This window comes from Canis lupus, chromosome 4 (assembly GCF_003254725.2).
Source record: "Canis lupus dingo isolate Sandy chromosome 4, ASM325472v2, whole genome shotgun sequence".
Classification (NCBI taxonomy): domain Eukaryota; kingdom Metazoa; phylum Chordata; class Mammalia; order Carnivora; family Canidae; genus Canis; species Canis lupus.
In genome coordinates this window covers 20,968,975-20,979,343 of record NC_064246.1, presented here as the reverse complement: position 1 = coordinate 20,979,343, position 10,369 = coordinate 20,968,975, and the positions used below count along the sequence as shown (strand labels likewise).

The 10,369-nt window shown below is 47.9% G+C and overlaps 1 protein-coding gene across 1 annotated transcript in view; it reads right to left on the bottom strand.

Moving 5' to 3' along the window:
* Window positions 1–6,899: 6,899 nt before the first annotated feature.
* Window positions 6,900–10,369, bottom strand: part of TSPAN15 (tetraspanin 15) — a 50,492-nt gene continuing 47,022 nt past the window's right edge. The window contains exons 6-8 of the mRNA XM_025434613.3: window positions 9,990–10,037; window positions 8,246–8,362; window positions 6,900–7,716 (exon numbers count right to left, since the gene is read on the bottom strand). Of these exons, the coding sequence (XP_025290398.1) occupies window positions 7,567–7,716; window positions 8,246–8,362; window positions 9,990–10,037 (315 nt within the window). The 3' untranslated portion in view covers window positions 6,900–7,566. The remainder of the gene's footprint in view (window positions 7,717–8,245; window positions 8,363–9,989; window positions 10,038–10,369) is intronic.

Genomic DNA, 10,369 nt, shown 5'->3' with positions numbered 1-10,369 from the left:
GTGGGGATCTTATCATGGTGTATATCAAATTATCACACTGCACACTTTCAACATATTAGAATTTGTACATGTACATGTATGTACATACACAAATTAGACAATAAACTTTGTCAATCATACTTCAATACAGTTGGAAAGTAAAGTTATTAATAGAATGAAGAAATAAAGAAGTGAATCTGAAAAAAAAAAGTGAGAGGAGAGGAATCAGAGTATGGACACTCTTTCAAAGTGGTTGTGGTAGAGAGAAAGCCAGATATCGAGGGGTGGCTACAGGGGAAGTAAGATCAAGAGAGGTTTGCTTGTTTGTTTCCAGATAGGAAGAGCATAGCTTGTTTACACACTCATGAGAATGATCCAGCTGGTTCTTTGAGAAGATAAAACTGACAGACAGACCCTGGCTAGACTCATTAGAGAAGAGAGAGAAAAAGTCAAATTACAAATACCAGAAATAAGAAAACTGTGATCAATATGTATTATGCAGATATTAAAAGGATAATAAGAGAAAGTTCTGAACAATTTTATGCCAATAAGTTTGATATCTTAGATGAAATGGAAAAATTCCTTGAAGGACTAAACTGCCAAGTTCTCCAAAAAAAAAAAAGAAGGAAAAAAGAAAGAACCTAAATAGCCTGATATCCATTAAAGAAAGTGGAATTATTATTATTTTTTTAAAGCTTTTATTTCTAAGTAATCTCTACATCCAACATGGGGTTCAAACTAACAACCCCAAGATCAAGAGTTGTATTCTCTGCAGAAGGAGCCAGCCAGGCATCCTGAGAAATTGGAATTATTATGTAAAATTCTTCTACAAAGAAACTTCCAAGTCCAAGTAGCTTCCCTGGTGAATCCTATCAAACTTTTAAGGAAGAAATAACACCAACTCCACACAAACTCTCCCAGAAAGTTGAAAAGGAAGGAATACTTCCCAACAAATTCTATGAAGCCAGCTTTCCTTTGATACCAAAACCAGACAAAGACATTACAAGAAAATTACAGCCCAACATCCCTCCTGAATTTTAGTGCAAAAACCCTAAACAAAATTCTAGCAAATCAAACCCAATAATTATTAAAAAGTGAGTGGAGCTTATTTGAAGAATGTGAGGTTGATTTAACATTTGAAAATCAGTTGGGGTAATTTGCCATGTTAAGAAATTTTAAAAGATGCAGCAAAAGTGTTTAACAAAATGCAACATCCATTCTTGATAAAATTCTCAGTAACCTAGAAATACAACAGAATTTCCTCAACCTGATAAAGGACATCCATGAAAAACCCACATCTAACATTATATTTAATGATGAAAGACTGAACACTTTCCCTATAAGATCAGGAGTAAGACAAGAACATCTGTTTTCACACTTTCTATTCAGCAATGAATGAAACAGGACAGAAAATCCAGAACAAACTCACACATATGTGGACAACTGACTTCCAGCAAAGGCAGGTTGGGGGAGAAAGGACCATCTCTCCACAAGTGGTTCTGGATCAACTGGATATGCATCCACCAAATAAATGAATTTTGATCGATACCTCACACCATATCAAACAATTAACTCAAAATGGGCCAATGGTTTAAATGGAAGAGTTTTACATAATTATAAAACTGCCAAAAGAAAATATAAGAGAAAACCTTTGTGACCCTGGGTTTGGCAAAGATTTCTTAAATGTGATATCAAAAGCACAATGTACGAAAGAAAAAAATTAATAATTGGATTTCATTGAGTTGAAAACTTCTACTTTTTGAAAAACACTGTTCAGAGAATGCAAAAATGAGCCATAGATGGGGAGAAAATACTTGCAAATCATCTATCTGGTAAAGAACATGTATCTAAAATATAGAAAGAATACTCAAACCTCAATAAGAAAACAACACAATTTTTAAATAAAGATTGATGTTGTTGGGACAATTGGACAGTCACTTGAAGAAGAATGAGACTGGACCATTTCCTTACACCACACACACAAAAATAGACTCAAAATGGATAAAAGACCTAAATGTGAGACAGGAATCCACCAAAATCCTAGAGGAGAACAAAGGCAGCAACCTTTGTAACCTCTGCCACAGCAGCTTCTTGCTAAACATGTTCTCCAAAGGCAAGGGAAACAAAAGGAAAAATGAACTATTGGGACTTCATCAAGATAAAAAGCTTTTGCCCAGCAAAGGAAACAGTCAACAAGACAAGAATGCAAGCTACAGAATGGGAGAAGATATTTGCAAATGTCTTATCAAATAAAGGGCTAGTATCAAAAATCTATAAAGAATTTATCAAACTCAACACCAAAGAACAAATCATCCAGTCAAGAGTTGGGCAGAAGACATGAACAGACATTTCTCCAAAGGAGACATACAAATGGCCAATAGACACATGAAAAAATGCTCAACATCACTCGGCATCAGGGAAATGCAAATCAAAACCACAATGAGATACCAACTCACACTAGTCAGAATGACTAAAATTAACAAGTCAGGAAACAACAGATATTGGTGAGGATGTGGAGAAAGGGGAACCCTCTTACACTGCTGGTGGGAATACAAACTGGTACAGCCACTCTGGAAAACAGTATGGAGGTTCCTCAAAAAGTTGAAAATAGAGCTACCCTATGAAACGGCAATTGCACTACCGGGTATTTACCCCAAAGATACAAGTAGAGTGATCCGAAGAGGCACCTGCACCCTGATGCTTATAGCAGCAATGTCCACAATAGCCAAACTATGGAAAGAACCCAGGTGTCGATGGACAGGTGAATGGATAAAGAAGATGTGGTGTATATATACAATGGAATACTACTCAGCCATCAAAAATGAAATCTTGGGATGCCTGGGTGGCTCAGCGGTTGAGCAAGTGCCTTCGGCCCAGGTTGTGATTCTGGAGACACGGAATCGAGTCCCACATTGGGCTCCCTGCATGGAGCCTGCTTCTCCCTCTGCCTGTGTCTCTGCCTCTGTGTGTGTGTCTCTCATGAATAAATAAATTAAATCTTTAAAAAAAATGAAATCTTGCCATTTGCAATGACATGGATAGAACTAGAGAGTATTATGCTAAGTGAAATAAGTCAATCAGAGAAAGACAATTATCATATGATCTCACTCTTATGTGGAATTTAAGAAACAAAACAGAAGACCATAGGGGAAGAGAGGAAAAAATAAAACAAGATAATTTCAGAGAGGGAGACAAACCATAAGAGACTCTTAAACATGGGAAACACACTGAAGGTTGCTAGAGGGGAGGAGGTGGGGGGACAGGATAACTGGGTGATGGGCATTCAGGAGGGGGTGTGATGTAATGAACACTGGGTGTTATATAAGACTGATGAATCACTGACCTCTACCTCTGAACCAGTAATACATTATATGTTTTTATTTTTTAAAGGTTTTATTTATTTGTTCATGAGAGACACACAGGAAGAGACAGAGACAGAGGCTGAGGGAGAAGCAGGCTCCCTGCGAGGAGCCCAATGCGGGACTTGATCCCAGGACCCTGGGATCACACCCCAAGCTGAAGGCGATGCTCAACCACTGAGCCACTCAGGCGTCCCACATTATATGTTAATTAATTGAATTTAAATTTTTTAAATGTTGGCAGAAAAAAAAGGAAGATTTGAACAGGTACTTTAAATAAATTCGTGAATAGTGAATACATCCGTGAAAAGATATTTAACATGATTAGTTATTAAGGAAATGCAAAGTAAAACCACGATGAGGTATCACCACCACCACCCCACACACACAACAAGTACTGGCCAGGACATGGAGCAATGGGATCTCTCCATGGCTGGCGAGGTATAAAATCATACAACCACTTGGGGAAAATACTTTGCATTTATAAATAAAGCTAAACATCACTTATAATGAAGTAATGTTTCTTATAAACATCACTTATAATAAACTGATGTTTCTTATAAAGCTAAACATCACTTACCATATGATCTGGCTTTTCCACTCCCAGGAGTTTACTCAAGAGAAACCAACGTGTATGTCTATATGAAGACATGTACCTGAATGCTCATAGCTGCTTTATGTGTAATACCAACCACCACCAAAACCTGGAAGCAACATAAATTCCCATCGATGGGTGGATTGATAAATAAACCCTGGCATGTCCATTCAATGGAATATTGCTGAGTGGTTAAAAAGGAATGTACTACTGATGCATGTTACAAAGTGAGCAAACCTCAAGGTAATCATGTTGAGTAAAAGAAGCACAACAAGAAGAAGAGTATATGCCATATAAATTCACAGATGTAAAATGTTAGAATACACAAAATAATGTATGGAAATGGAAAGCAGACCCATGATGGCCTGGAGATGGAGCAGGGGCATGGTGGGGAGGGCTGTCAAGAAGGGATTCCCTAAAAGTCCAGTTACAAAGAAAAAAAAAAAGGGATTCCCAAGGGGCAAGAGGAAACTTTTTTTAGTGTGATGAAAATGTTCATTATCTTGATTGTGGTGATGGTTTCCTTAATGATAGGTTTGTCCCTTTAAACATGTGCAGTTTAGGGCAGCCCGGGTGGCTCAGTGGTTTAGCGCCGCCTTCAGCCCAGGGTGTGATCCTGGAGTCCTGAGATCGAGTCCCATGTCATGCTCCCTGCTTGGAGCCTCCTTCTCCCTCTGCCTGTGTCTCTGCCTCTCTCTCTGTCCCTGTGTCTCTCATGAATAAATAAATAAAATCTCTTTTAAAAATGTGCAGTTTAGGAGCACCTGGGTGGCTGAGTCGGTTAAGTGTCTGCCTTTGGCTCAGGCCATGATCTTGGGGTCGTGGGAATCAAGCCCCACGATGGGCTCCTTGCTCAGTGGGGAGTCTGCTTCTCCCTCTTCCTCTGTGTACTCTCTCTCTCTCCCTCTCTCATTCTCTCTCAAATAAATAATAATCTTTTACAAATGTGTGGTTTGTTTTACACTGAGTACATCTCAAAAATAATTTTGGGGGAATATTATATTTGGAAATTGCCTTCAAAGCCCGCCTTCCCAAAGGCATTTGAATGTTCTGTTTTTCTTATAATTGCATAACAACAAAAAAGTCCAAAATTAAAGTCTACACATCTCCTCCAGTTCCACAACTGTTTTGGGCTGCGACAATATGGCCATTTTCTTTTATGTGCCGTGGTGAGGGAAAAGGATTCATCTCGAAGGTCATTCTTCCATTCCTGTGAGTTGAGGGGTCCAGGGGCCCCCTTTGGCTTTGAGCACCAACAAGTGCAAGATGAGGAGCATCCCAACCACAGGACCGAAAAAGTCCTGTGTGTCCTCCCCACTGTGCTTTCTAGAGCTCAGCCATCTGTAGCCACCCACCCAGGACCCCTGCCCCACACCAGCAGCAGTGTCAGGTAGAGGGCTGTCTGCACAGGTGGCACAAAGAGGGAGGATAAGGTGACCAGAGGTGTTCAGGTTACAGGGTGACAGGACCTGGGATGAGCACACTCAGCAGTCCCACAGCTGCTCGGTGCCTTGCCAGCTTGCTGCCCCTAGATAGCTGCCCGGAGACAATCCTCGGAGAATTAGCTGGAGCCGGAGAGTCCAGAGGCCCCCAGCCGGATGCGAGTATGACCTGGGCTCACGTGCAGAGGTCAGAACGGGGACCAGGCAGAGAGCAGCAGCTGCCGTGTCCACCCCGTGGGGGCAGCTGCACTAGTAGCCATCGGTGCTTTGCACACCCACCCGGTAGCATGCCCGTGTGCACACCCAGTGGCAGAGGCAGTGAAACACAGGGGCCTGGGCCCCCATGAGATTCCTCCCGGGTTCCCAGCATGGCTTGGCCGCCTGCCGGCTGGGTGCACAAATGACTCAACATGCCCTGGTTTCTCCATCAATATAATGGACATAGCAAGAGGGACCCCACGCGATCTTGTGACTTCCAGGGGCCGGTAGCTGTGAAGTGCTCACATGGGCTCGGCACCGAGGATGTTCGCGGCGTGATTGCTGTTGTTAGCTAGTCTGTGCTTTCACAAGGCCGCTCTTGCCCTTTATTTTTTGTTTTTTTTAGATTTTATTTGTTTTATTCATGGGAGACACAGAGACAGAGAGAGAGGCAGAGACACAGGCAGAGAGAGAAGCAGGCTCCATGCAGGGAGCCCGACGTGGGACTCGATCCTGGGACTCCAGGATCACGACCTGGGCCCAAGGCGGCACTAAACCGCTGCCCGGCTCCTGCCCTTCACCACACCCACCAGACCACTCAAGCCTCCAACCTCTTGACTTCTGGGCGTGCGTGCGGCTCCCTGGCTGGCACCCGCAGACTGCGTTCTTCAGGCGTGGGGCTCGCCCCGCTGCAGTCTATTGCTCTAACTGCTAAGACCCTCTTGGGAAATCTGGAACCCAGGTCTTGGAGCAGGAAGGGGGGTGGGGGCTGGCCCCTGCAGGTCCTGCCATCTCCAGCAGAGGGCGACGGGCACCAAGCTTTGCCAGGCAGGGAGCCACCGGCCTGCCCCGGCCCCCTTACTGCTGTAGGGTGGGGCTCTCAGGATTCAGGGCTGCTGGTGGGTTTGCAGGTGCAGCTCCTCGCCAGACCCCTAACTTTCCTAGTTCCCACATGCCTGGCTTCCCGGAGGAAGAGGAGCCTCTTGCCAGGAGTGGTTTTGCCTCAGTTTCCCAGCGTGGTCATCTCTGCCTCCCCCCACAGGCAGATCCCTAGCAGGAAGGCCAGGCAGGGGAGGCCCCAGGCCCAGCCCACAAGCACAGCTGGGAAAAGCCATTCCTGTAAGAAGCTGCTCGGAAGATTGGGACAGGCCATCCCAAACCCAGAGCTGCTGTCTCCAGGCAGCTGCTAATCCCCCAGGGCCACAGGGTCACTAACTTTCCCAGAGCTTGGCCCCAGAGTGCCCCCTTCAGTCCTTGCTTCCAGGCCCAAGCGGAGGACTTCCCCACCCCCTCCTGACCCAAACAGCACAAATGAAACATTAAAAAAAAAAAAAAAATCACATCTTTATTGTTTGATTAATAAACGGGCTTGGAGGGGCAAGAGTGGGGCGTGTGGGCAACACCCAGCTCTGATTAGTCAGAAACTCCTGTTAACTGTGTACAAAATGAATGTTACAAAAATCACGTAAAAAACGGGGTCAGCAAAGCAGCAGCCTTGGGGAGGGCTCAAGGCCCCTGGGAGGCTGTGAAATGCGCCCAATCTGGCCTCTGGGTCGTGGCCGAGGGACTCCAGGGACCCTGGGGCCCACACACCTGCCACCACACGTGCTCTCCTCCGTGCTCACTTTTTACTACAAGATTGCCCTCACGGGGGCCGAAACACCACAGGCCACGGCACTGCCAGAAACCAGATGGGCCCTGGGCTGAGCGCTCGGCACCCCCTTCCCGGGGGCCCAGGCCTGCTGAAGGGGCGTCCTTGCTCCCCACGCCCAGGAGGCCGGGCAGGTGCAGGACCCGGCCCCGGGGAGGGCCTCGGCTCCCCCGAGAGGCAGCGGCCGCGGGAGGCCTGAGCAGGCCCCCCAAACTCGGCTGGGGCTTTGGTCAGTGCCCAGTGTGGGGAGAGGACCCACAGTCCCGTCCAGCCACCGTGATGTGGCCCGAGCGGTGCTGTCGCGGCACGGTCCTGCCTGAGCTGCTGGCCCAGACGGGGGCGCTAGTTGGGGTAGCACATGCAGCATCCTGTGCCTGCCGCCTCCACGCTGGGCTTGGTGCCAGGCCCCAAGAGCCCATCGGTGACCGAGTGCTCCATGATGATGTCCTCCACCCGGGTGATGTACAGGAATGTCAGCAGCACCCCCAGGAACTGAGGAGAAAGGGCAGGGTGGGTGCGAGCCTGCTGGGGACCCAGGTGGCTCTCCCTGGCGGCCCCCAGCCCGGGCCCTTCTGTACACGTCCCAGGAAATCCCAGAGACCCTCCCTTGGGAGGAGGCCCCTCCATCCTGGGACTCCTGTCTCCATGCCAGCAATGCCGCTCCCTGTCTAGGGGACCTTGGGCGAGACACTGAACCTTGCCAAGCCTCAGTTTCCTCCTCTGTGAAATGGGCATGATGATGGTATCTACTCTCAGAATGAAGAAGACCGTGCCTGTGAAGCACTTGGAAGAGCTTCACAAGCAAACCTCTTGCCAGTTGCCCTCTCTTGCCAGCCCTCCCGCCCTCCCGCCCTCCACCCCTCCCACGGTGAGCCCAGATGGTACAAGAGCCTTCTTCACCCCACCCCTTTGTACCTCTTCTGCTCTCTGTAATCCCCAAGCCACACTCTGAACCGGCACCCTGCCCACCATTCCACTTCCAGCTCCCCTCCCTGGGTGAGGGGAGGGGAGACCAGCCCACCTGGGGGAGCAGGATGCCCAGCAGGAGGCCTGCCATGATGGTGTAGTTGTCCATGAACCAGATGAGCACGGCGTTGGTGCAGCCCCGCACGTAGATGACGTCCTGCACGCTGAGGCGCTGCACGAGGAGGAGCCTGGCTGACACCTCGCCTCGCAGAGCCCCGGTGCCAACTCTGCTGCTCACTCGAGGTCCAGGCAAGGCCCTCCACCTCCCTGAGCCTCCAGTGTCTCACATGCTATAGGAGCAGGTGGCTCTAGACCATTGGGTCTCCGCGGGCAGTACTGTTCCCTAGAGAGCACTAAGGACAGGCTGGTGGCACTTCTGGTTGTCACAGCAGTTGGGCTTGGGGACTTGAGGGACCGTGGAGCTAAGGGCAATCCTACTTCACAGGCAACTGCCCTGTCTACCTGCCTACCTGCCCCCTGGGGGCACCTAGACGGCTGAAAACCCATCCAGAATTAGCTGAACCAAAAGGCCAACTCCAGGGGCTTATAAAAACCAAAGTGTTTTCTGCGTGGTTTTCCCGTGCACAAAAACACGGCACACACACATATCTACTGCATATAACTTTGCAGAAATACTACTAAATTAAAGAATGTAAATTAAAGAATGATTATATTGCAGTTTGCTTGGAATTTTATCAACAATTGTCCACCATTTTTAAAGACTATGTCCATGGCAAAAATAATACCCATGAGGGAGGCAAACCATAAACGACTCCTAACTCTAGGAAACAAACTGAGGGTTACTGGAGGGGGGATGAGGTAACTGGGTGATGGGTACATGATGGAATGAGCACCAGGTATTCTTTGCAACTGATGAGTCACTGAACTCTACCTCTGGAACTAATGATACCCTATATGTTAATTAATTGAATTTGAATAAAAATTTTTTTTAAATAATGCCCATGGTATTCATGTTGTCAACACAACTCCCCCCCTCCCAACCCCAGCCAACCAGGTGTCAGCTACATCTTGTGGTACAAACACCTAACTGCTTCGATGTGTCTCCTGTTGCATCTAATGCCTGAGCATTTCCACATGAAATGTTATATGATAGTAAATTGTTCTATTTCTCTTTCTACTTCAGCTCTGTCACTTGTTCTGAAGTTAGGTGTGTGGGTAGATTATATTGTCTGTGAATTTCATTTCGAGATATCACTAAGGCATTACTAGATGATCATTATAAAACCTGGCCATTGGGTCTGATGGCTTGAGAACCCCCGCCAGTCTATGGCTCTCCAACCAGAATGTGTGTCAGAAGCACCTGCTGGGCTCCACCCCCCAAAACGTGCATTTCTAATACGTTCCCAGGGTTGCTGTCACTGTTGGTCCAGGGGCCTCACTTTGAGACTCAAAACTCACAGGCATCTCAAGTCATCATGATTTTTAGCTCCCTTCTCAGCATCACCCTAGCGTCACTCCTAGCCCAGCAGAGCCCCAAGGCAAGCTGGTGTGGGCACAGCTGGGCACACAGGCATGCTGGGGGCACCGGCAAGGGCTTGGTGGCCTCACACAGAGAAGCCCTCGTAGGTGCTCAGCAAATGCAGGCGGGCAGGCTCTCCCAGCCTGGGGGACTCTTGGCTCCCTGAGTCCTTCGGTGTCTGGGCACAGTTGGAAAACTCTGGCAGTCCCTGACTCCTGTTCCGAGCCAGGGGCCCCACCCCAGAGAATCCCGCCCATCACTCTGGTGATGGGACAGGAAGAGCGACCCTTCTCAAGGAAAGAGATTTCAAAGACATTACCTCCTTGTCAATAGTTCTGTAGCCGCACATGGTGTTGATCACTTCTGTCTGAAACAAAAATGTGTATTAGCTGCCGCCTTACACAGGGCTTCCCATGAAGGACTAGTATTCCCCCCTTTTTCCTGACGTAAGAATTGGGGCACAGAGTGGCACTGCCAGTATGGATGGAGCTGAGACTCCCACCCAGGCAGTCTGGCTGGAGTCTGCATCTTAACCTCCCTCTCCCAGCACCCCCCTCCTCACCTAAAAAATGCCCAGGAGGAAAGATGGGGAGGCTAGGTCTGTGGCATTTGGGTGGGAGGACCACTCCTGCACCAGCAGCAGCCCAGGACCCCAGAGCAAAGCGCGCTGTCCCAGGCTCCCCCGCTGCAGGCGCCCCA